Source organism: Canis lupus, chromosome 7 (genome assembly GCF_011100685.1).
Source record: "Canis lupus familiaris isolate Mischka breed German Shepherd chromosome 7, alternate assembly UU_Cfam_GSD_1.0, whole genome shotgun sequence".
Taxonomy (NCBI): Eukaryota; Metazoa; Chordata; class Mammalia; order Carnivora; family Canidae; genus Canis; species Canis lupus.
In genome coordinates, this window is record NC_049228.1 from 44,529,260 (window position 1) to 44,555,907 (window position 26,648).

The window sequence follows — 26,648 nt, forward strand, 5'->3', positions numbered from 1 at the left end:
AAGGGGACACAGAGAGACTTTGAGAGAATTGCTGAGGGTAGGGAGGGCCAGAGGAAGACCCACACCCCACTGCTTCCTAGGCTGCCAAGGCTCGTGGCAGTCCCCCGTGTCAGTTCTCTGTGTCTGAGCCCTGAAATAGCACTGGAGATTTGGGCCCAGGGTAATGTGTAGAATGAGGAGTTGTTCTCACCTTGAGTGACTTTGTTATTACATCAATAGATTGTATAACCAGAAGTACATGTTTTTCTAGGAAATGGATTCTTCAGGCTTAAAATGTTACTGATTTTTATGAGAATCTTCCTTTAACAATGATTTTGGAGCCCAGAGGGTTTTGATTCCATAGTGCTGTTCGGCATGCTTAGTGTCCAGCTGCCTGACTTGGTAGGCCAGTAGAAGGATGAGGTTGCGCCTTCAGTTGCCCTTCGAATCCTTAGATTGTTCTCCTTTACATCCATGATGCCCGTGCGCCCTGTCATCTCTGTGCAGATATGTGCCGGTTACCCATGGAGGATAGAGATAGAGGAAAAATGGCTGCAGCCCGAGTATTACGAGAATTCACAGGGCCTATTGATAGCGGGACTATGGTGTCTTGCATTCATCTTATAAATGAGAGAGCACCTCTTTGTTAGAAGTTTCTGGGCTTTTTTCCAGATTCTTTCCCCAATATTGGTGGAAAATTGGAATGGATTTGATTTTAAAGAAGTTTAATACCTGACAGTTGTGCTCTCTTTAGAGCTTCTAGAAGCTCTTTAAGAATGATTCCCTGTTCCCTGCCCCCTTTAGCCAGTATCCCTTTGATGTCTTTGTGCATGGCATTCATTTTATTGATAAACCAAGACCCTATCCATCCTAAACACTACGTTTTTAAAAAAAGGGAGCTTGAATTTTATTTGTTGCCCTTCTGCTGACTGGCAGAGTAAGCCTGGGGCTGTTTGTTGGTATTTTAAGATCTTTTGGAAGATGGTGCAGTCAAAACAGCTTTAGTTTTCAGTTCCTGTTTGGTAACTTAGTATCTGTAATAATAGGTTGAGAAATTTGTAGAATTGATGATATTGATAGGATATTGTTACTGATCTTCTTTCATACAGTTAATCTAAAGACAGACTTTTAGGACTTGTACATATTAGACCTCATTTATTTTACTAAAGCCAGTGCTGTTGTTTTCACATAAAACACTCATAAAACATAAAATAAAGCTGTTAGCTCCTGTCTCTCTACTTCTCTTGGACAATGTAAGAGTATTAAACTCAGGTTTGAATTTGGGAGTCAGAGATCAAGATGGTAAGGAAACTTGAAAAACGAATTCTTGGAGGGTGGGTATCAAGTCTCACAAGGAAGATTAGCTTAGATTAGATCTCCTTTAAGATTTATTCCAAAATTTTGTGATTATGTGGGATACGATAGTTCTACCATGTAGTCTCTGTTTTAGAACAAATGCCGTCCTCCCGATTACGTGTCATTTTGTGTATGTCCAAAGGATTCAGTTGGCACTATTAAGATGATCTGTCTTAACATTATTCCTAAAGGGTCTGATTGATACTAAGTTTTGAAAGAATTACTGAATTTTGCATTGACATTTTTGCTTAATACCATTAGAAGTATTTGCTAGCCTTTATGATGTGATTTAAACCTAGTGTAAACACTTTTAGTGAGCAAATTCTTTTGGAAGTTAAGTATATGAGTCATAATTGTGGGATCAATACTTACTATTAAGTAATTTGGTTTATGGACATTTTGGTACTTGTACTTATATATTTGGTCACCGAAAATTCTACAAGATTTGAGAAAATGTAAACGATGTTGCACTCACTAAATACAGTAAAATAGCTAAATTCATGCCACCTTCCATCCAAAGATGGGAAGTTTTGAGAAATTTCTAAGTCCCACTGGGATTTAAATATGTGGCTGTCACTTGTGCATATCTAACAATTTCTAGTCTCTTTATTTAAAATCAATGTAGCCTCTTCCTCATCGGCATCATTGTTTGTTTCAAGCAGTACTGTCCTCCTATGTTTTTGGATAGTCTCACCTCACCCTTAACAGCAAGCAGTACGTCTGTCACCACCACCAGCCCCCATGAAAGCAGTACTCATGTTAGTTCATCCAGCAGCAGGAGTGAGACAGGGGTCATAACCAGCAGTGGAAGTAACATTCCTGACATCATCTCATTGGACTAAAGGAGGACTTCACTCGATTCTAGGAATCATTCATCAAAACTTCTTTCTTGGATCTCTGGTCCGTGGAAGCTATTTTTTTTGGTAACAATTACTTTGATATTTATTGATGTCAAATGGATTCTTTTGCTTTCTGAGAGATGAACACAGATGACGGCAGCAAGAACCAGATGACATGCGAGGATTTTTCTTACTCATGCTGTACTCTGAGCATCAGATACATTTGGCCATAACTGTATCTTCTCCAGAGATGGATTTCAATTTCATATGTTACTGAATGGATTCTACACACACATCAGTTAAAATTTTTTTTGTTGTAATAAACAGCAATAAAATTATGTAAATATTCAAGTAAACTTTTTTCTAGCTAAAGATGTAATCAATGATTCTAAAATGACAGCAACTTTTGTTTAACCTGATGTGAAGGAAAAATACATGGAAGGAAGTCATGTTTGCTGAATGAGTCCTTTCCACGGGAGATTTGTTCTGTTTCATCAAAGTAATGAAGTCTTGCTAAGCGGCCTGAGCTTGGGCTCCATTTTTCTTCCTGCAGTTCCTCTGTTCTTCCTAATTCCATCAAAGAAAAATGGCCTTTGTGTTTGTTACTCATTTTTCCCTGGTTGTCATTTACACTTTGATGTTGTTTGCTAGCACTTGCAGAGAGAAGTTCTGGGATTCGGCTGCTCTTTGTCAGTGATTGTGCTGAAGAACACTGCAGATTCTGCCCTGACATAATATGTGTTATTTTTGGTAATTGTACATTCTCATTCTAGAGATTTCTACAAAATTAGGCTTGCCTTTTTGAAAAAGAAATTCTGTGCGGCCATTGAATGTTGAATGAAATGTTTTTGGAGTGACATGTGGCTAGAATGTTCATTAGAATTTTGTGCACACTGGCCAGAAACATTGAGAGCTTCGAGGCAGTGAAAAAACAGGTTTGGGGGAGGTGGGAATAACAAAGTTTTAATCTCTTCCTAGGAACTTCTTTAGCTCATTTATTTTATAGAATAATAATACAAATCTTTGTTGAAACTTCTCACATTTTAGTAACACAAAGTAAACAGGATTTAGAACTCTGGTCACATTTCTCACCAGTGCAGTCTCTGATGATTTTCAAACTTAATTAGAAGACACAAACCACTGCAAGGCATGGGGACTGCATCGGATTTCCTGTTCCTTTTTTTTTTTTTTTTTTTACAAGGAAATCTTTGGACAAGCAGAGTTAGAGATGTTTGAATTTAAAGTAAGGAAGGGTTGGGGAGGATGGGCCCACAGCTCACCTTGAAGCTCACTCAGAGTGTGCTTGATTTTAAATCCCTCAGGAGACCGAGTTTTACCCTTGGAGAAACATTTCAATCCACATTTTGTATTTCCCTTTGTTTCATTTGGCTCTCTAAATTTTTTGAGTTCTCAAGGAATTAATACTTTTCTAATGTTTGCCTTTCTCTCCCTAACTGTATCTATTTTAAAAATAAAACCCTTTTTAAAAATGACTAACCTGATTTCTCAGACTGAAGTGCCCAGATAAAGAGTACCAATTTCAGTTAGAATAGGGATACTGTTACATTATTTCTGGGTTGGTGTAACCCCAGGAAGCTGACTTGTCACTGCCTGGGTGGTTTTGTTTTTGTTTTTAAACACCTCAAGTTTTCATGGACGCTATACTCCTTTTGTACTGATTTAATTTCATGTGATTTTCTATGGCATCCCTCCTTTGGCTACGTCATCGCTTTACTTAATGTATTATTCCTTTTGGAGAGCTGCTTACTATTAAAAACATGGAAACAAACCTGAATCTTCTTGCAGTAGTTGCACCATCATTACCAGTTTTACCTTCTTGGCCATTAGATTGCCAATCCGTGTTACAGGCCTTTGGTTCAGATAGAGAATTTCTTCCTAGTAAAATTTTATGTTGCTGCTCTAAATACAGATGCAATTTCTGCTAACTTTGTAATCAGATAGAAGACATAACCCTGATTTGTGTGGTATCATTTGTTAATAAATAAATGATGTATATTTGTTATCATTTTGTTACCTTTTAGATACTCAGACTCCCACTCCCCCACTTAATCAACAAAGTTTTATAAGGTTAAATGAAAATATATTCATAGAAATTAGTTTATTTACTTGGTTCTTGTAACCGATACCTCTGTACTTTTATAGTTGTGCTTTGTTTTCTTTTTTACTACTTTATGTGAACAGTTTTAGTGTTCATTTTTGGTGCTTTACACTGAAATTATATAAAATTTTAATTTATACAGGCAACTAACATTTTTAAAAATACACTTTTAAGTTTGTAATCTTAAAATTGGGGCTTTTGTGTATGTATCTTTGAAGGTGAGTACTTCTCTTTATGCTTTTGCCTTACAACAGCATGATCATTAAGTCATTATATATATATATATTTTTTTTTTTTTTGCATGGTCACCAAATACTGTTACTGAGACCCTGACTTAGTTTATTTTGCTTGCCCAGATTTCTGCTTAACCAAGTGTAATGCAATTTCAGAGGATGTTGTCTTAGCTGTTATTTAGACGTCTGCCAACTAGTGATTCTGTGGAGTGTCTTGTTTAAGGAAAGGAATGCTGACCTCAGCTGCTAGTCTACTCTTAAAGACACTGAGGAGGCAGCCTGTGGTTTTTATCTTCATTCACGGAGAAATGTTAAGGGCTTTTCCTTGATTTGGTGATTCCTGACACTGTAATTGGTGCTGAATATAGCTTCACAGCTAAACTCTGCTTATGTTCACTAACTTTCTGACCCTTAGGTGGGCCACTGTAGGATTTTGTAATTTCCATTTCTGCCCAGAAAGTAAAATACTTGGCATCTGTCATAGGATAATTATAAGGCCAAATGAAATAATAGAATTAAATTTAGGTTATGTGGAATTTATCTTATAATGTGCTTTGGGAAAGCTAGGATGGAAATCCTGTGATTAGGGGAAGGTTGTAAGTATAAGTAAGTTGAGCCATAACTCTTGACATAGAACAAGTTTCCCTCTGGTAGACTCTTAAAGAGAGTTTGAAGAAAAGATTAAAATGTTGGATTTTAGGTGAAGTGGTATTCAACAGAGATTCTTCTGACTTCTTGATACCTTTCAGGCATTCTGCCTTCAGACCAGTCCTGGACACTAGTCAGTTAGTAACCAAGTTTGTTTTTTTTCTGCTAATAAAATATTCATTAGTTATGTTTTGTCTTTTTAAGTAAACTTGACTTTTACAAAGCATTAGTTTAATTCTCAGATAAGTTTTTCATTTCTTTCTAGTTTCCAGTTGGTACAAAAGCACTTAACTGTTTTCTCCCCCTCCCCCATTTTTAAAGTAAATGCTTGCTTTGCTAATTTTATTCATTTTGAAAAATGCAGAGCAGTGTGCCATTTAAACTTGAATGTGACGTGTTTTGTGGCCCTGGATCCATGTGCTGTGGGAGCTTGTCATTAAGATCAATGATTGATGATTCAGACAGATTCACCATTTTTTTCTGCTGCAGTTCTACATATGGTGAAACTTGTGGGAAACAATTTAAGAATTACTCTGCTTTTTTAAGAGTCTGATGCTCCTGTCAAATGAACGATTGGTTTGTAAGCCCTGTTTTTATGTTACTAGGGGCCACGCTCCCAATTCCTAGCAGAAACAAATAAAGCTATATAAAAGTGCCCATTCTTCTTTAATGCTTGCCTGATTCAATAATCTTTTTGTTTTTTCTGTTTATGTCAGTAATATATGCTCATTGTGGAAAAACTTAGACAATACAGAAAAGTATAAAGAAAAATAACCAAAATAATAAGCACTTTGATATTTTTGCATATTTCTTGCCAGTCTCTGCTACTTGTGTGTGTTTTTACATAGTTTTATTCATTCTCAGTATAATTTGTGTCTTTTTTTTTTTCTCGGTCTACATGTCATATTAAAAACTGTCAACTTTTATTAATTGCATTATATTCCATTGTATGGATGTGTCATGATTCGTATCACCTTTCCCCATTGGACATTTTATATTGCATCTCATAAAGTTACAGTCAATGTTTTTGTGTATAAAATATTTCTTAAGGACGAATTACTAGAGGTGGAATTTCTGGGTCAAGGATACAAACACTTGTAGATCTTGATTCATATCACTTTTCCAAATGATTTTACTGATGTGTACTCCAGCTGTATGATATGAGAAGAAGTCTTTAACCATATTCTCCAAGAATATGCACAGTCATCTTGTTGCTGGCATCTGCACTAAGTCCCTCTCCCCTTCTAACCCCCCCAGTGAGCTGGGCTGATTTGGAAATAATTGGCAAAGATTTTCCTGGGCTGAGTTTCAACAACATCTGTCTGACATATTCCAGATAATACCTGCCTAAGGATATCCAAATAATTTTTCACATAGTTTTACTTGCCCTGTGAAATAGCCTATTGTCAGATTATATTTTCCATTTTTAGTTAGAAAATCTTGACACTTTTTTTTTAAAAACCATTTGTACCTAGGGCCAGCCCTTAGTAGCCAGCTTTCTTTTTTCCTCTTTCTGTAGGCTCCATTTTGGGCTTTCTGAGCTCCCCAAAGCAAGTAGGATCTCCTGAGCCAAAGGCAGTCCAACCCAAACTGGAAAAGTGGTAAGGCTGACCAGCAAAAGCAGCGCCAAGCTTTGCTTTTTTCACATTGTATTCTTTTGTGTTTCCAGTGGCATCTTGGTGTTCTAAAAGGCAGCCCTGTGGCAAAAAAAACCAAAAAACTGAAAATGAGGTTGTTATCTCAGATGTTCAAGTTGTATTATTTTCTTGATTGGCATGCCACATAATTTCCTAGACTGCTTTTATTTCAGAATGGCTTTTAAAGCTTCTTCACTCTGTGTTCTCAAAGCTTATCTCTTTTAAGTAATATTTATTAAAACTATTGGAATATTCAGTATGTCTTATCAATGTGTGTGTAGGATAGAGTAGAATACAAGATGTGGTCCCAGGCTTTCAAGGACTCCTGATCAGCTTTTCAAAAACCAAGAGTTCTTACCTACCAACAGGACATTATGCTAAGAATTTTACCAAAATATTTCATTCCTTACAATAGCCTTTAAAGGAGAGTGGTATGGTTCTCATTTTAAAGATGAAGGAACAGATTGTAGGTAAGTTTTTCCGTGGACTTGGGAATCTGAAACAGACCTTATCTCAAAAGCTCTCTGACTAAACGGAAATGGCCTTAACCGGGTAGGCTATTTGGGCATCTAGACATAGATTGTAAAAACTGATTTTAGGTGATGGCCATGGGAATAAGGAAGGAGTGGACCCTGGAGCCATTTCAAAGGAAGACTCATGCTTCAGTGGCATGAACAGATTACAGGAGTGAGGGCTGAGTCCACTTCTCAAGCCCAGGTAAACAGGATGATAGTGCTGTTTGGAGACCAGGGGCATTAGTCATTTAGGGGAGGCAGTGAGGAGTTTGATGGGAAGCAGGAGGTTTCTGAAGCCCATGTCTGTTACTCTGCAGTCTGAAGATGTGCAGCCTGCCTTCGTTGTCTTTCACCGGTCTCCATTCTGTAGATCTCGTCATTCCCAGGTGCCTATCCACTCTCTTTGCTAAGCCATGCTCGCCGTGTCTCCACCTTTTCTCTGGATTTTTCTCTTCACTGCCTTGTCACCTGAAGTCTGGCACCCCCTGCACCTCTCACCAGTGTGGGCTGTGTTCACATTCCACATAACTTAAGTGGACGGGTAGCTGCCCGTCCTCTATTGCAGTTTGTAAGTGATTTCTCCCAAGGCCTCCGACTGAAGTCTGCCCCATTTGCAGGCTGTACTGCTGCTTCTGCTCTTGCTAAGTCACCTGAACACATCCTTGGATTTGCTGAAGGACTTCACTTCCTGACTCGGTGTTTCTTGCCATCTCTAACTTTGTAGAGTTAGAGATTCTTGGTCTCCAACACTTTGATGGTTAATCCATCCAACAATCTAGCTTGTGAGATTTTTGGTTACCTCCAATACTTGTTCGCACCAAAATGCCCAGCCACTATTTCACCCTTTGTGTTTTCTCTGTACTTCTTGTTCATCTTAGACTGCTCCATTATTACAGCCTTGAATGTATCCCCAGATCCCTCCTTCAGGGTTTCCCATCTATCCTTTGATTTGGTATCGCATGCTGCTTTTGCCCATTCTTGTCCATTATTACAAATGCACTCCTCAAACCATGCCTGTCTCCGCAGAAGACTTTGCTTCCTAATGCACTCAGAAAATCCAGTTTGTCAGCATTATTTCTCTCCACATGTGCTCATCTTCATTCTCCTTCATTCCAGTCTCCGAGGATGAGGTGGGCCCAGAGGCCAAGACAGCCACATGGGCTTTTGACTTGTCTCCTGTCCTCTTCAGGACCTTTCTCCATCACACTCCCTCATTCCTGCATGTCTTTCACCTCTCCTGCTGCTTTTGGCTTATAGAAGTCTCAGCAAATATTAGATCCTGCTACATGCCAGGCATCATATCAGGCATTCAGAACACGAAATAGATAAATACCTACCTTCACCGAAGTTGTACTTCAGTAGAATAAAGATGAGTGAGATAGGGAGATGACAGTGCAGTGGTAAAAGGCAAAATAGAGGGTGCTAGGGTAGCACATAGATGAGGCAGTTGATTCCATGGAAGTGTCCTATGAGTAGGACCATGGGAGTTGATTAGTTGTCAAGAGAACTGAAAATGTTCAGAATAGCTGGACTTTGGTTAAGGAATGTGAAGTATGTAAGAAATGACAAAGGGCCTTATATGGCAATGAGAAGGGCCTGAGGGGTTCTCATGATCATTAACAGTTAATGAGCAGCATTGGTTAACTTTGGTATGATTGTCTCCATTTTACAAATGTGGAAACATCATGAGAGGGTGAGTGACTTGCCTGTGGTCATGCAGCTTGTAAGTGGGTAGACAGGCTTCAAATCCAGCTTTCCACCACCTAAGGCCATCCATGATCATTCTATCTAAAAAGTAGGTATTTCCTAACTATCCTTATCACTGTTTATATTTCTATATGGCACTTACCATAACCTGTGTTTATTTTATGTGTTGCTTGCTGTGTATTGTCTGTTTCTCTTACTAGATTGTAAGCTCCATGAGGGCAGGTGTGATCTCATTTCATGTGCATCCCGGAGCCTAACAAGGTGTGTGGTGCATAGTAGGTGCTCAATAAATATTTGTAAATGAAGAAATGGTGGGTGTATTTGACTTGTGCTGACAGGGGAAATAATTCAATACCTGAGCAGCAGGCATTCACCTAGAGGAACACAAGAGGAAATAGATGCTTGGGGCTGATGGTAGAGGTGACGTGCTTGAGATTTGGGAGGAACTCTGTGCATTCCAGAATCTTAACAGAGGCAAGCACTGGGAATGGGGAATTTGTAGGACAGTACACACTGAGGATAATAATGTGTAAGTAGGTATTGTGTTAAACCTGAAAGTCTATCTGACCCTCCTGCAGACCCAGCCTCCTGTGTGTATATATGACTGGGAAATTCTGCATGTAATTTATATACCCAGGACCAGTTATCTGGGCCAGGTATGCCACAGTTAAACGGTATGGTTGTAGGTGTGATTCTGATTTACCAACCTCAGTCTCTCAAGGTGTTTAACAACTTGACCCAAGTAGTCTTTGGAGTCTGTACTTTGAAATGGGAACATTCAGTTAACCCGACATCTCTGGAAGTCCTGCCCATATGCCGTTAGATGAGCAAACAGGCCTGTTCTACAACATATGGGTAGTGTTGGAACCATCAAAATGCGAGAGCTCAACCTTAAAGGTCAATGAGTGAGAAAAGAGCTAGAAAAGGAACACCTGTAGTAGGAAGAAAATGAGTAATCTCACAGAGTCCAAAACGATAGACCATTCCAAGAGCAGAGTATTAGGGGAGTTAAAAGCCTCTATAATATAAAAAGTATCCATTAAAAGAACTAAAGAAAAAAGACCTGTTAATTAAACTATGGCCATTGCTTTCAATTGCATTGATTGTAAGATGTAGCTCAGTAAAGCGTGGGGAGGACTGAAAATGCATCCTAGAATTTAAAGAGTCATGATCATCTGTATCTTCCTTCGGTTTTCTCAGCCTGGCCATATCTAGTAGTTTCACCAAGAACAATTTCAATGGAATGATGAGGGTAAGCCTAGGTCGACATGGGATGAGGACTGCAAAGTACAGAAGTGAAGTGTGTCTGTGTAGACCATGCGGCTGACTGATAAAAGATGAGGCTGTATTAATAGAAATGTGTATGGTGGAGGAAATTTTTTTTTAAGATAAGAGAACTTTGAGTCTCATGTTTAAATGCTGATTGGATAGTGGGATACAGTCCGAAAGGGAGAGGTGAATGTGGGTAGTGCAGTAGCAGCTGGCCAAGATTATTGGTAACCACTAGGTCACTGAGCAAGAGGAGAAAGTTGGGATCTGTGTGAGAGGCAAATGAAAGTTGGATGTGGGTGCAGTTGTGTCAGCTGGGCAGCAGCATTTAAAGGTTTCATCTAATGGTTTAACTTTTAGGTCTTTGAGAACCAAGTGGAATGGCCTCATTCCCAGATGTGAGAAGGAGGTGCGGGTGGAGGTACACAATCAACGGGGATAGAAAGAAGTGTTAGCAAGGCTGTGGAGAAAAGGGAACTTTTTGTGTGCTGCTTGTGGGAATGTAAAGTGGTGTAGTCACTATGGAAAACAGTAAGGAGGTTCCTCGGAAAATTAAAACGAGACCATGTGATCCAGCTCCATTTCTGGGTATTTACCTGAAGAAAATGAAAACATGAATTCGAAAAGATATATGCATCCGTCTGTTTGTAGTGTTATTTGCAATAGCCAAGACATGGAAACAACCCAAGTGACCTCCTACGGATGAATAGACTTGATAGATGAATGGATTAGGATTATGTATACACAACGGGATACTGTGCAGCCATACAGCGTTAGATCTTGCTATTTGTAACACCTGGATGGACCTAGAAGGGTGGCATGCTACATGAAATAAGTCAGAGAAAGTCAAATGCCATATGATTTCACTTATATGTGGAATCTAAAAAAAACCCAAAGAGTGGAAACAGACTTGAAATAACAAGCTGATGGTTGCCAGGGATTAGGAGGTGCAGGTATGGACCAAATAGGTGAAGAGGATTAAGAGGTACAAACTTCCAGTTATGTTAGGGATAAAAAATACAGCATAGGGAATATAGTCCAACATACCGCAACACTTGTGTGGTAACAAATGGCAGCTATACCCAATGAGCATCGTTTAATGTATGTAATTGTGGAATCACTGTTGTACACCAGAAACTAATATCGTATATCAATTATACTTTAGTTAAAAATTTAAAAAGAGGGTCGCCTGGTGGCTCAGTGATTAAGCGTCTAGAGCCTTTGGCTCAGGGTGTGATCCTGGGGTCCTGGGATCGAGTCCCACGTCGGACTTCCCACAGGGAGCCTGCTTCTCCCTCTGCCTGTGTCTCTGCATCTCTCTCGGTGTCTCTCATGAATCAATACATAAAAGTCTTTTTAAAAAGACAACGGAGATAGTTCAAAATAGTCTCAGAATGAGAGAATGAGCTAGAAAAGAACAGCATTGAGCTGGACAGTGTAGACTTAACAGTGGCATCCATTTCTCTGTGGGACTCAGCAGTGCTCATCAGTAAAGTCTACTTGAACTCGAGGTTGGGTCTTTGTAATGTTGGTGCAACAGAAGGATGACAGGAATCACATTTCAAGGCTGCTGGCAAGTCGTTCAAGCAGTGAAAGCTCAGCCACCATCACACTCCTGAAAATATTCTTGCCGATGTCCAAATGTGCACATAAATGTCAAGTTCCATGGACTTGACTTTTCCACATCTGCATTCGACACACTCTATTCCATGCCTTGGTTTTGTGACACCACCATTCTTTATTCTGACTTCTTAAGGAACTCCCCCTCTCTTCCCAGGAAATTTATAAACATAGGTGTAACTTTGCTTGGTTGGCTGCCTTTCCAGCCACTTGACCCACGTCGCTTGTTATACTCCATGACTGCTAGAACGTAAGTTCACCAAGGCTCAGATCATTGTTTCTTTGGTTAACCACACTATCGCAAGTGTCTGGAACACTTTTAATTTTAACCTATGCCGTTATATTTGAAGTGAGTTTTTTGTAGACAGCGTATGGTTGGGTTTTTTGTTTTGTTTGTAGAACCTTTATTGAGCTAGAATCCTCAGAGAGGTTTAGTTTGTGAGGGCTGCCATAAAACTGGTCAGGTGTCAGTGGGTTTGGATCCCTCTAAGGGCCCTAAGGAGGATCTGTTCCAGGCTTCTCTCTGACTTGTAGATGGGCATCTTTACCCTGTGTCACCTCACATTGTCTTGCCCCCACCCCCACCCCATGCCTGTCTCTGTCCAAATTGCCCCTTTTAATAAGCTCACTGTTTATACTGGATTAGGGCCCACCTTACTGACCTCATTTTAACCTGATTGCTTCTAAAGATTCTGTCTCCAAATAAGGCCACATTTTGGTGTTAGGACTCCAACGTGACTTTTTGTGTGTGGGACATGATTCAGCCTGTAACACACATGCAGTTCACTCATTCAGAGCGTACAGTTCGTTGGTTTTTGGTTTATGTAGAGTTGTGTGACCAGAACTTTTTTAGAACATTATCCTCACCCCCAGAAGTAACTGTACCTGTTAGAGTCATCTGCCCCTGGGGTGAAGGAAGAAGTCTAGGTTTTCCTTCCACTTAGCCTTTGCTGATGGGTAGTGATAGAACCCAGAGATTTTCCTGTGCTGTTTGACCAGAGTGATTATTGTTTTAAAAACAAAAACAAAAACAAAAAAACACTAAGATACCAGAATGGTTTGTTTTCTCAATGAAAAGGCCTTATAACAAGTGCTGGCTGATAGAAATCTCAAAGGAAAGCTGCAAATTTCTGGAACCACTTTTAAGAAACATATAGTTAAAAACGGTGGTCAGTCTCAGGTTGTATGAGATAATTGTGTTAATCTGTTCATATGCTGTTTCATTGTGTTTTTTTTTTTTTCAAAGTTCTTCAAATTTCAGGGAACCCCATGTTGATTACAGATTCTGAATAGATAGTGGTTGCCTTGGTGGCTTTGTCATCCACTTCTCCCTGGCAGCCGTCACAGAACAATATCCAAGGATTTCACAGGTGGAAGAGCAGGAGAAAGCAGTGTGTATAAATCTTTTCTGAATACAGAAGTAATACTCATTGTAAAACAAAACAAAACAAAAAACATTAAAAAACCTGAAATTATAATTACTATTATTTTTAAAGATTTTATTTATTCATAGAGACGCAGAGAGAGAGAGGCAGAGACACAGGCAGAGGGAGAAGTAGGCTCCACGCAGAGAGCCCGATGTGGGACTCGATCCAGGGTCTCCAGGATCACATCATGGGCTGCAGGCGGCACTTAACCGCTGCGCCACCGGGGCTGCCCTGAAATTATAATTAAAGAGCTCTTTTGCTTAGAATTCTATTGTTAGCCTTACATTTGTTTTCTTCCAATGTGCTGCCAATTTGTTGCCATGAAAGCCTCATTAATAGGCATCTCAAGAGATTCTAATTGTCTGAGACTTGATTATTTCTTAGATCATATTCCTGCACCTCTCGGGGGAGAGGAGTCAACAAGTCCTGCGGAAGCTGTGGCTGCCAGATGCGGTGATGTGGGAGGTATCTGGGGGCCTCAGAGAGGTGGTGTCAGTACCACCTGGGAGCCTGACTGGAGGGGTTCACGAGGCAGGGGTTCCCAACCCCTTCAGCAAGACTGCAGCGATTTTTAACACCAAGACCCAAAGTCCAGTTGTAGAAGGGATGCTGAGGTGGGGAGGGAAAGGGCAGGGTTCATGGAAGGGGAGGATGGCCAAGAACTGAGAGGCCACAGCGGGAAGGGCCATCCCTGCAGATACTGCGGCCCCCTGGGAACAGCAAAGGTGGTGCTGGATGGACGAATGTTGGCTTCAGGGGGTGTGGGGAGTGGTGATGGGTCCCGAGATGACTCACCCCCACCCCCCCCAGGAAGGGCCATCTGACCTGATCCCAGGCGCTGTTTTTTGGGGAGGCGATAGGTACAATCATCCAGATGTGGTGATCGGTTGGTCTCCTGGCAGGAGCAGTAAGGAGAGGTGGATCCCCTTGGGAGGATTGCAGGGTTGGTAGGGCCCTTGGGAGAGGAGGGCCAGGGTTCTGTTAGACCAGGATGTTGAAGGGGGATTTCAGAGGATGGGTGAGACTAGAGGGGATTTTGTTAGTGACAGATGGACTTTGAGTGGCGGAAGGGGCACAGTGGGAGGGCTGAGAGGGTTAAGAAGTAATGGGGGATGTTAGATTGCAGAAGGTGTAGAGCCTCATGGGCTGAGAAGCCAGGTGATGTGAGATTCTCTGGCTCCGTGTAAATGACATATTAATAGGGATGAGGACTTGACAGCATTTTTCCTGATAGTGTCTTATGCAGCTTTATGTGTGTGTGTGTGTGTGTGTGTGTGTATACTTATATATACGCACACTTGTGTATGTGCATGTATGACAGCTGTTACATCAAAGCTGTTTATATAAATATATCAGCTTTATTGAGATACAATCATATACAGTTTACTCATGTATACAGTCCGTTTCTAGTATATTCAGAATTATATAACCATCACTACACTCAATTTTAGAATATTACCCTCACCTCCCCAAGAGAAACTCCACATCCATTAGCAGTCACTCACCCCCATTTTCCCATCCATCACCTGCCCACCGCCCCCCAGCCCTAGGCAAGCCCTGATCTACCTTTTTTCTATATATTTGTCTACTCTAGATATAAAATATGTGGCCTCTTGTGACTGACTGCTTTCAGTTCGTGCCTAGTGTTTTAAAAATTCATTCACGTTGTAGCAGCTACTACTACAGGACTTCATTTTTTTTTTTTTAATGACTGGATAACGTTCTGTTGTATGATGTACCATACTATATTTATCCATCAATTGATCGACATTTGGATTGTTTCCATCTTTGGGGTATTAGGAACAGTGGTACCTAGGATATTTGTATACCGGTATTAACATGGACATAGGTTTTTGTTTCTCTTAGGAATGAACATAGAAGAGGAATTGCTGGGTCATATGGTAACTCCAATTTTAACATTCTGAGTAACCACCAGACTGTTTTCCAAAGTGGCTGCACCATTTTTAAATTCCCCCGACCCTACCCCTTCCCCAATGAAGAAATCAGGGCTCTTGATTTCTTATCTTCACCAACATTTGTTTTTTTTATTATTATTTAGTTTTCACTCATGGCCTTCCTAGTGGGTTTGGTATATTATCTGCGGTTTTGATTTACATTTCTTTAATGATGTTGATCATCTTTTTTGTGTGCCTGTTGGTTATTTGTATATCTTCTTTGGAGAAATGTCTGTCCAGATGCTTAGCCCATTTTTAAAAAAAGACTGTTTTTTCTAGGGGAACTTTAGGATCATAGGAAGATTAAAAGGAAGGTACATCGGTTTCTCATATAACCCCTGTCATCACACAATGCACAGCCTCCCTCCTTAGGAACATCTTCCACCAAAGTGGGACGTTTGTCACAGATGATGAACCCACACTGAGACATCCCAATCATCCAAAGTCCACAGTTTTACATGAGTTTTTCACTCTTGCGGTTGTCTATCAGACGGGTTTGGAAAAATGTATAATGATATGTGTTCGTTGTAGTATCCTACAGAGTATTTTCACTCCTCTAGAAGTCCTCTGTACTACCCCTACGTATCTCTCTCCTCCAGCCCCATTCCTGGTAACCACTGATCTTTTTTTTCCCCCCACTTCTCTATACGTTGCCTTTTTCAGAACGTTATGTAGTTTTGAATCGTCCAGTATGTACCCTTCTCAGATTGGCTTCTTTCACTTAGTAATATGCGTTGCAGGTTCTTCTACTTCGTGGGAAGAGAATGTTCAGTTTTGTAAGCGACCGCCAAACTGTCTTCCAAAGGGGCTGCTGCATTTTGCATTCCCACCACCGGTGAATTTGAGTTCCCATGTTTCCCTCATCTTTGTCAGTATTTGGCATTGTCAGTGTTTTGGATTTTAGCCATTTTAATAGCTATAGAGCAATATCTCACTGTTTTAATTCCCAATTCCCTAATGATGAGTGACGTTAAGTGTCATTTCAATATGCTGCTTCGCCATTTGTATATCTCTGGTGAGCTGCCAGTTCAGATATTTTGCCCATTTTTTTTTTAAGTGGGTTGTTCATTTTCTTACTATTGAGTTTTAAGAGTTATTTGTTTTGGAAACCAGTCTTTTATCAAATACATGTTTTGCAAATACCTTTTCCGAGTCTCTGGCTTATCTTATTCCCTTTACAGTGTCTCTTGCAGAGCAGAAGTTTTTAATTTTAATGAAGTCTGGTGTAACAGTTTTTTTCTATCGTGGATTGTGGTTTTTGTGTTGTATCTGAAAAGTCACTGCCCAACCCAGCATCATCTAGATTTTCTCCTATGTTACCTTCTACGAGTTTTAGACCTTGCATTTCACGTTTAGGTCTATGATACATTTTGAGTTAACTTTTGTGAAAGGTATAGGCTTCTGTCTGGATGGTTTTTTTTTCGTGTGGATGTCTTTTCTAGTACCATTTATTGGAAAGATTGTCCTTTCTCCATCCTTTGCTCCTTTGCTGGTTGAGACTGTATTTGTGTGGGTCTTTATCTACACTTTTTATTCTCTTCCATTGATCTATTTGCCTATTCTCTTGCTAGTACCACAGAGTCTTTAATACTGTAGATTGTGATATTAGGTCTTGAAGTCAGATAGTGTCAGACTTTGTTGTTCTTCGGTATTGTGTTCCTTCTGAAGTCGGCTTTGCTTGAAATTAATAGAACTATTCTAGTTTTCTTTGATTAGTGTTAGCGAGGTACAGTTTTCTCCATTCCTTTACTTTTTTGTTATCTGTGTCTTTTTGTTTAAAGTGCATTTCTGGTAGACAACATAGTTTGGTCTTGTTTTGATCCACTCTGGCAGCCTCTGTCATTCTGTCATTCATTCATTCATTCATTTATGTACTTATTTAAAAATATTTTATTTGTTTGTTTGTTTATTTGTTTATGAGAGATGCAGAGACACAAGCAGAGGGAGAAGCAGGCTCCATGCAGGGAACCCGATGTGGGACTCGATTCTGGTACTCCAGGATCATGCCCTGAGCCGAAGGCAGGTGTTCAATCACTGAGCCACCCAGGCATCCCTTATCTCTGTCTTTTATTTATTTATTTATTTTTAAAGATTTATTTATTTATTCATGATAGACAGAGAGAGAGAGAGGCAGAGACACAGGCAGAGGGAGAAGCAGGCTCCATGCCGGGAGCCCGACACGGGACTCGATCCCGGGACTCCAGGATCGTGCCCTGGGCCAAAGGCAGGCACCAAACCGCTGAGCCACCCAAGGATCCCCATCTCTGTCTTTTAATTGGTGCTTTACACCATTGACATTTAAAGTGATTTTGATATAAATGGGTCAACACGTGCCATGCTTTTTCCCATTTTCTGTTTGTTGCCCATGTTATTTGGGGTTCCCCCTCCCTTTTTATGTACTTTATATTTCATCTTTTCTTTGCAGTATGTCCATTCTACCTCTGTAAAAAAAAAATTTTTTTTTAATGGTTGCCCTTGACTTTGCAGTGTACATTTATAGCTAATCCCTGTCATCTGTCAAGTAACATTGTACTGCTGCATGGGTAATGTCATTGTCTTATACTAAGTTTTCCCAATTTCTCCCTCTGTCTCTTATTAGACAGCTGTCCTTCAGTGAACGTATCCATAGCTATAACCACTGAATACTTTATTGCTTTTATTATTTTTGAACAGACTGCTCAAATGAGAATAAGAAAAATGAAAGATTTTATTTTACCATTGTGTTTTCCTCCTCTAATGCTCTTCCTTTAAGCAGATTCAAGTTCCTGACCTACATAATTTTCCTTCTTCCAGAAGAATTTCTTTTAACATTTCTTGCTACACAAGTCTGGGTTAACAAATTCCCTTTATTTTTGTTTATCTGAGAGAGTCTTATTTGGCCTTCACTTTGGAAAGTTAATTTGGCTGGAGGCATAATTCTAGGTCAGTAGGTCTTTCTTCCTCTCCACTTTAGGTGTTTCAATCTGCTCTCTTTTTGCTTACATGGTCTCCAAAGAGAAGTCCAATGCAATTTTTATCATGGCTCTTCTATAGGTAAGATGTGTTCTTTCTTTGGCCTCTTGCAAGATTTTGTCTCTTTTGATTTTTCTTCAGTTTGAATATAATATGCTTGGTGTAGGTTTTTAAAATATGTATCCTGCTTGGTGTTCTCAGAGATTCTTGAATCTGTGGTTTGGGGTCTTACTAATTTTGGGAAATTTTCTGATTATTGTTTCAAATATTTGGTTCCTTTCTCTTTTTCTTCACCCTCTAGTATTCCTATCAAGGTTATGTTATACACTTATAAGTGTCCCACAGTTCTTGGATATTCTGTTCCCTTTTTTTCCTTTCCATTTCCATTTTGGAAGTTTTTATTGACATTTATTCTAGCTCACTGATTTTTTTTTACTCAACCATGTCCAATCTATTGATGAGCCCATTAAAGGCATTTTTGTGACAGTGGTTTTTTTTATTTCTAGCATTTACTTTTGATTCTTTCTTGAGTTTTTATCCTTCTGTGTTGTCTGTTCTTGCATGGTGTCTCTTTTTTTTTTTTTTTTTTTCATTAGAGTCCTTATTAATTGTAAGTTTTAAATCTCAATCTGATGACTTCAGAATCTCTGCCATATGTGAGTCCGGTTCTGGTGCTTGTTCTATCTCTTCAAACTGTGTTTTTGGTTTTTTAGTATGCCTTATAGTTTTTCTGTCAAAAGTCAGACATGGTATACTGGGTAACAGGGGCCCAATTTTGGTTTCTGCGAAAGTTTCTGCTTTTGGGCTTCTACTCTGGTTGCTTGTGATTCTCTGTGTCTGCCTGCCCTTCTCTCTCGTTTTGGGGGCAGCAGCTTAAGCTGTCATACTAGTTCTCTGCTGGATCTAGAAGGGTTGTTGATTTTTATTTTTTTTTTAAAGATTTTATTTATTCATTCAAGACACACAGAGAGAGAGAGAGAGAGAGAGAGAGAGGCAGAGACACAGGCAGTGGGAGAAGCAGGCTCCACGCAGGAAGCCCCACACGGGACTCGATCCCCGGTCTCCAGGATCACGACCTCGACTGAAGGTGGTACTAAACTGCTGAGCCACCCGGGTTGCCCGGTTGTTGATTTTTAGTTTGAGCTTTCTTCCTGTTGCTAGAGTGGGAGTGACAACTTCCAAGCTCCTTTCATATTGCTGGACCTTTCAACTTTTTTTTTCTTTTTTTTTTTTTTCCCTTTCAACTTTTTAAGGGGACTCTTGGCTTCCTCCTGCATTCCCACTCCTTGCCCTGTGGCCTGAAACATAGGGCTCATCTGGCTTGTTTCCCCATCTCTCTCAGATTGCTTTCCTTCATTGACATATATCCAGTGTCTTGAGAACTTTTTTCACACTTTTTTTCATTGTTTCAGGTAGAGGGGTAAATCTGACTATTATTTCTATCTTGGCCTCAAGCAGAAGCAGCAGGTTTTGTTTTCTTTTTTCTTTTTAGGTTTTGTTTTCAATAATAATCTTTAATGCCAATTTTCCTCCCAAACACTATTTCTAGCTTTTTTCCTCAGGCATGCCTGCTACTTTAAGTGAGTAAGATGAGAGGTAAAGAAAGTACCACTTTTCCTCCCCAGTACAGCTGTGTCTAAGCCACATTTGGCAGCATTTCTCTTAGTCATGCCAGCTTCCCAGCTGTTCTAAACTTGTTTCTTCACTGGCTGGGACCCCTTCTTGCCCAGGATAGGAAAGCCCATAGCATAGCCTTTTCTCCCTCATGCCCCTACTTCAGCATCAGCCCTTTTCTTTCATGCCATCGGATGGTAGCTTGACTCAAAACATCCCTACTCATGTCTTCAGTTAAAGAAGTAAAGCCCTAGCAGTATGATTAGAGCTTTAAAGGCATTTTTTTTTAAATGTGAGAAGACATGGTAGTAATAGCATTCTAACTTAAACATAATGTAGAGTTGTATTTCCCACATCATTATTTCATCTGAACCTCATAATAACTGTGTTGCAGTTATTATGGACTGTGTGCACAGGTTGGACTGTGTGCACCTATTACTCATTTTAAAAGAGATAAAAAAGAGCTTTGATGTAAAACATGTGGAATGTGAATCAGTACTGGTTTCTCGGTGATTTTTTTGTAAAATGATTTGGAGAAACTACATATTTTCAGAGCTGATGGGTTGTCTCATTCATAGCAGCTGTGTGTTGGGATACAGTAGCCTAGGTTTTTAACTCTTTTTTTAAAATTTTTTTTAGGTTTTTAATTCTTGAGGGAAATTTCTGTCTCAGCGGGTAATTACACAGTCTGGCTGCATGGCGTGTGATGTGGGGGTAGTCATGCTACATATATGTCTTTTATTTTAAGATTTTTAAATTTATTTTATATATATATATAGAGAGAGAGAGAGAGAGAGAGGGGCAGAGACACAGGAGGAAGGAGAAGCAGGCTCCACGCAGAAGCCCAACGTGGGACTCGATCCCAGGTCTCCAGGATCACGCCCCGGGCTGTAGGCAGCGCTAAACCGCTGCGCCACCAGGGCTGCCCTATATGTCTTTTTTTTTTTTTTTTAAAGATTTTATTTACTCATTCATGAGAGACACATTGAGAGAAGCATAGGCAGAAGGAGAAGCAGGCTCCATGCAGGAAGCCCGATTCAGGACTCGATCCTAGGACCCCGGGATCACGTCCTGAGGTGAAGGCAGATGCTCAACCACTGAGCCACCCAGGCCATGCAAGGCCATGGTTGTAGGAAACATGTCTTGTTGCTTTCATCCTGGCCTCCCTACAGTTATTTCTCATAGCAACAAATTTATCTTCTTTTTTTTAATTTTAATTTTTAATTTTTTTAAATTTTTTTATCTTCTTAAAACACAAATTGAATCATGTAGCTGTTCTGCTTACCACCCTTCAGTAATTGCCTGGCTACTCAGGGTAAAATACAGACGTTTTTACCATGACCTACAAAGTCCCTCCATTAAAGATTCTAAATCTTCTACTTGTGACCACAGTAAGAAATATATTTTATGTCTTAAAATACACACTTTGTATATATACATTATTTTATTATTTATTTCTTAAAATTTTTATTTATTTATGAGAGACAGAGAGAAAGAGAGAGAGAGGCAGAGACACAGGCAGAGGGAGAAGCAATGAGGGACTCGATCCCAGGACCCCGGGATCACGACCTGAGCTAAAGGCAGATGCCCAGATGTCCCTTATTTTATTTTCTTAAGTAGGCTCTACACCCAACATGGAGCCCAACCAGAGGCTTGAAATTATGACCCTGAGATCAAGAGTCAGATGCTCAACCGACTGAGCTGCCCAGGTGCCCCCTACAGATATCTTTTTAAAGAAGTTTCGAGAATCAGTGTTTGTCCTTATGTATCTAAATAAGAAGCATATATGACTTCATTTACATTGAAATACAGCATGACAAATTATCTGGTAATTTCGTTGAGTATGTTCATTTCTGGAGGTTCATTTGGGGTCTAATTTTAGTCTCTTCCAAGTTGCTATTTGATTTTTTGAGCATAGGGAATAAAGCTACAATAATTGTCTTACTGTCCTTATTAGCAAATTCTAACATCTGGATTAGTTCTGGTTTGGTTTTGATTGATATTTCTCATTATTGGTCATATTTTCCTGCGTCTTTGTATGCCTGGAAATCTTTGTTTATATGCCAGACATTGTAAATTTTGCCTTGTTAAGTGTTGGATATATTTGTATTCCTATGAATATAGTTGAGCATTGCTCTGAGACACAGCTTTGTTACTTGGAAACATTTGATCCTTCCAGGTCTTGCTTTTATGGTTTGTTCAGTATCTCCAGAACAGTGCATGCTCTAGAGCTAACTATTCCCCACTACTAGGACAAGATCTTCCTGGTTTTTGTACCCAGTGCCTCTTGAATTATGAGGTTTTACGCTCTGGCTGTTGGGGATAGGTAGTATTCCTGGCCCTGTGTGAGTGCCGAGCATCGTTCTCCCTAATTCTTCCAGATAGGTCTTTCTCCAACTTCAGATAATTTCCTCAAGTGCACTTATTGATAACCACCAGGATGAAAAATTCTTAGGGAGTGCCTCTTTGTTTAGCTCCTTGTCTTTGGCACTGGAATCTGTTCTTGCAAATTCTCACTCCCTTGGTCTCTGGGTTCTTGGCTCCATTTCCTTAATTGGGGGATCTCCAATTGCGATCTGCCTGGGTTCTCTGTGCTGTAGTTTAGAATCCCACAAGGCAGTAGGGTGCATCCCATTTGTTTCCTTACTCTTGGAGATCGCTGTCCTTTGCTGCCTCATGTCCACTGTCTTAGAAGCAATTGTTTTACATATTTTTTGGATATTTTGATTGTTGCAGGCATAAGGATAAATCCAGTTCCTTCTTCGACAGAAGGGAAGTCACTAAATTTTTTGTAATGTTTGAGATTTCTATCCTGGAAGGTAATAAGTAAGGAGTTTGTGACAGAAAAATGAGATATAACGCCATCTCTGTTTTTATTTCATTCGAACCATTGTCATAAAAACATCCACATTCCTCACAATGCTAGGAAATATAATAGAGTGATAACTTTTTTTTAATAGAGTGATAACTTTTAAGTCTTATTTTCAATTTGAAAAATACTGTATTTTTCTAAAAAAAATGAACTCATCATAATTGAAAAACGATCAGAGTAGTAACATGTTTACCAACAGTGGATTATAGTGCCACAAGTGGATTGTGTTAAATATAAAATCCAAATAATACAGGAATGACCCTACCTGTGCCCAAAAATCAAATGGAACACCATTCTACAAAAGATGAAATGACCTATTCCTTCCATTTTATCTTCTCATCATATGCCCCTTGCTATTTTTCCTATACTATTTGTTTTGGTTGGCTGTAGTGTTTATTGAGGCATGTCTCATTCCTGCAGAGAGTCCATGGGCTCTCTCTCACTTAGGTACTTTCTATTCTAATATCCCTTTCAGGGTAGTGGAAAGAGAGGTGGGCAGGGGGTTGGGGTGACAGGCACTGAGGGGGGCACTTGACGGGATCAGCACTGGGTGATATGCTATATGTTAGCAAATTGAACTCCAATAAAAAATAATTTTAAAAATCTCTTTCAATAAATATTTCTATTTTTAAAAAACTGGTGATTGTGACCCGCTGCATCAACTTCCTGACACATTAAACTGTGTCAACCAGCAGTTTAAAAAGCACTGCTTGGGCACCTGGGTGGCTCAGTGGTTGAGCTTTGGCTCAGGGCATGATCCTGGGGTCCTGGCATCGAGTCCCACATCAGGCTCTCCATAGGGAGCTTGCTTCTCCATCTGCCTGTGTCTCTGCCTCTCCTCATGTGTCTCTCATGAATAAATAAAAATCTTAAAAATAAACACTAGATAGATAGATAGTACTGCCTGACAACACTGGATATTGTCCAGTTGGCTGGGTGCAGGCAGGTGCCTAGCCAGGCTAGTGACTCCTGCTAAAACTATGCAACTTCCTAACTGGTAGGGGAATAAGTGGGATGTAAAAAAATAATAATTCAAATGATAGAAATGAAGGGTGGAAATAGAAACATCAAAATTGTGGGATAAATGGAAAGCATATATCTCAAAAACTACATAATGTGAATATGGACTAAATGTCTACTTAGGTGACAAAGATGGTCAGACATGAGAGACTGCTATTTACAAAAAATTTGAAATACAAGAGCACAGAAATACTGAACTTAGCAGAAGATACACTAGGTAGATTCTAACCCAGAAAATGTTGATACAGCTGTGTTAAATACCAGAATAGCCACAAAATTGTCAGATAAACAGTTTTAAAGTTACATGCACTTAGTAGCAGCCAAAATATATATTGCAGAAAATGTCAGACCTGCATAGAAAATTTGAAAATCCAGTTGCAGGAAATAGTAACATACCTGTTTTTGTAATGAATAGAACAAGCATATTAAAAAATTAGAAATGTACAGAAATAACATGAACTTAATGCTCTATCAGGCAGAGCACACATTCCTTTTGAGCACAGGTGGGACTTGTCATAAAAACTGACCAAAGACTAGGCCATAAATTGCAAATCACAAAAGGGTGAAATACTGGACGTATGTTCTCTGAGCACAGTGCAATTAAGTTAGAAGTTAGTGCAAAATATCTACGTCTGGAAATTAAGAAATCTAATTGTAAATACCTCTTGAGTTAAGAAGAAATCGTATATTGGACATTAGAAAGTATTTAGAATTGCATGACAAAACACGGTATATCAAAACTTTTGGGAGGCAGCTAGAGTAATACCTAGAGGGAGGTTTGTGGCCTCAGAGATGTAAATGAGAAAAGCTGGGCTGGAAACGGATGAGACAAACATCCATATAAAGTTAGAATAAGACTAGCATCATAAGTTAAAAAAGGGAAAGAATAAGATTAGAAATAGGAAGATACAATGGAGTAATTCATACATTTCCACCCCACCTCTCCACCCTCTTCACCTTGCTGACTTACCCTTCGGATTCTAGTTAAGCCATCCTAGGGCAGTTCTCTAAATGTGCACTCTGAGAATCTGTCAGAACTGGTACCAAACCAAGACTCTGGTAGGGGGGAGGCGTCTGAGGCTCTGCAAACATTAACTGGGCCTCAGGTTCTGCAAACTAACTTGTATTTTAAGGAGTCCTCTACGTCATTCTGATGCCTGCTTAAGTTTGAGAACCACTCTTGAAACCAGTGGTCAAACTGGAGTTTGTGTTAGAGTCTTCTGGAAATGCCAGTATTCAGTAGGTCTGGGCTGGGATTTCTTACAAGTTCCTAGGGATGTTAATGCTGTTTCAGGGACTCCGAAAAAATTGCTCCAGAGATTCTGATAGATTAGGCTGTGGCCTGGGCTGGGCAGTCTTTTAAAATCTTCCTAGTATTTCTAATATGCGGCCCAGGTTAAGGACCACTGCTCCAGGAGAACCCCAGCAATCTCTGCCCTCCTAAGCTTTGGGTGCACCTCTGTCTCGGGAGCTATCTGGGCACCCTGTGCTTCCCTCCCCTGGGGTGATGATCCTGTTGCCAAGGACAATTATCCACTTACCTTTTCTCTCACCAGAAGGTAAGTAAACCTTTTGCAGGCAAGGGCCTTGCCTCCTTTGCCCCTCTCCCCTCAGGGCTCTGAAAGGCACTCAGTAAATACTGGTTGAATAATTAACATATAAAATACCCCTATTAGTGGGGTATTCTCCTTTGACAGCTGTAGAAATGCAAAGGGGCAGGCTTGTGTTCTCTGGTCTGGGATGAGGTCTCTGGTGGGAGGAGAACCAGAATGTGAGCTGAGCTATGTGAGATGCTTCCTGTCACTTGGAATTGAGCAGAGCCTGGCCAGATCCTGTGGTAGTGGGTAAGAGCATGGACTCTGGGGCTGGCCTAGGTTCAAATTCTTTGTCCCTCCCCACCACTTTACTACTTGTGTGATCTTGGCAAAGTTACTTAAGTACTCTATATTCCTTGTGTTAAAGTGAGGATCCTTGGAGCACTTTCCCTTTGGGTTTGTCTTTTTTTTTTTTTTTTTTTCTTTACAGATTTTATTTATTTATTCACGAGAGACACAGAGAGGCAGAGACACAGGCAGTCAGAGAAGCAGGCTCCATGCAGGGAGCCTGATGTGGGTGGGACTCGATCCCAGAACTCCAGGATCACACCCTGGGCCAAAGGCAGGCGCCAAACCACTGAGCCACCCAGGGATTCCCTAGGTTTGTCATTTTGGAGGATTAAAATACATATACAGCTTTCAGAGCAACACCCAAGACCTATAAAGTACTATTATCACTCCCTTCTCATTTGCCAAGCCCCAAATTAAGCACAAACATCTATTTTTTTCCTCCTAAAGAGGACCACACATAAAAGTAGTGAAGCAAGGCAAACTGATAAAATTATGAGACCCAGGCATTAGAGTACCTGCTGGCATGACTCATTTTGAGTCCCTAATTTAAAATCAGTTTGTTCCACACTGAATGCTCTTCAGCATATTTTCTAATTGGATATACTTGGATATAATAAGGCTATCACATTTTTCTTACTTTGTAGCTAGTATCGGGCTGACATTTTGTCTCTTTTATTAATCTGGCAGTACCCCCACCAGTTTCTTTGCAGTTTCCTCAGGGCCTAGAGGTAAAATCACTATTAAGCTCTAGAGAGAGGTAAAGATATTAAAACATATTTCCCTTGTTAGGGTACTGACTTTACTGGAGGTATATAAAAGTAGGCTTTTCTATAAGTTTTTTATCCCCAGAAAGCTATATCCCATAATCCCATGAGGAATACAGGGTAGAAATCTACTCTCTCCCTCCTTCCCTCTCTCTCTCATTTTCCAAAGGGAAACTAAACTACAGACTATTCACCAAAGGTAAGACAGGACTCCCAACCAACTTCCAACCTAAGAC

The 26,648-nt window shown here is 40.0% G+C and overlaps 1 protein-coding gene across 10 annotated transcripts in view; it reads left to right on the top strand.

Annotated features, from left to right (window-relative positions):
- Window positions 1-26,648, top strand: part of PIAS2 (protein inhibitor of activated STAT 2) — a 155,111-nt gene that overhangs the window by 102,422 nt on the left and 26,041 nt on the right. For 5 of the 10 annotated variants that reach the window (XM_038543334.1, XM_038543331.1, XM_038543335.1 and 2 more), the window contains one exon: window positions 1,995-4,197. The exons of 1 other annotated variant lie outside the window; for it this stretch is intronic. In XM_038543334.1, the coding sequence (XP_038399262.1) occupies window positions 1,995-2,177 (183 nt within the window). In that variant the 3' untranslated portion in view covers window positions 2,178-4,197. Of the gene's footprint in view, window positions 1-1,960; window positions 4,198-6,693; window positions 9,343-26,648 lie in introns of those variants that run through there. 4 more of the 10 variants (XM_038543340.1, XM_038543332.1, XM_038543338.1 and 1 more) reach the window with 4 other exon arrangements.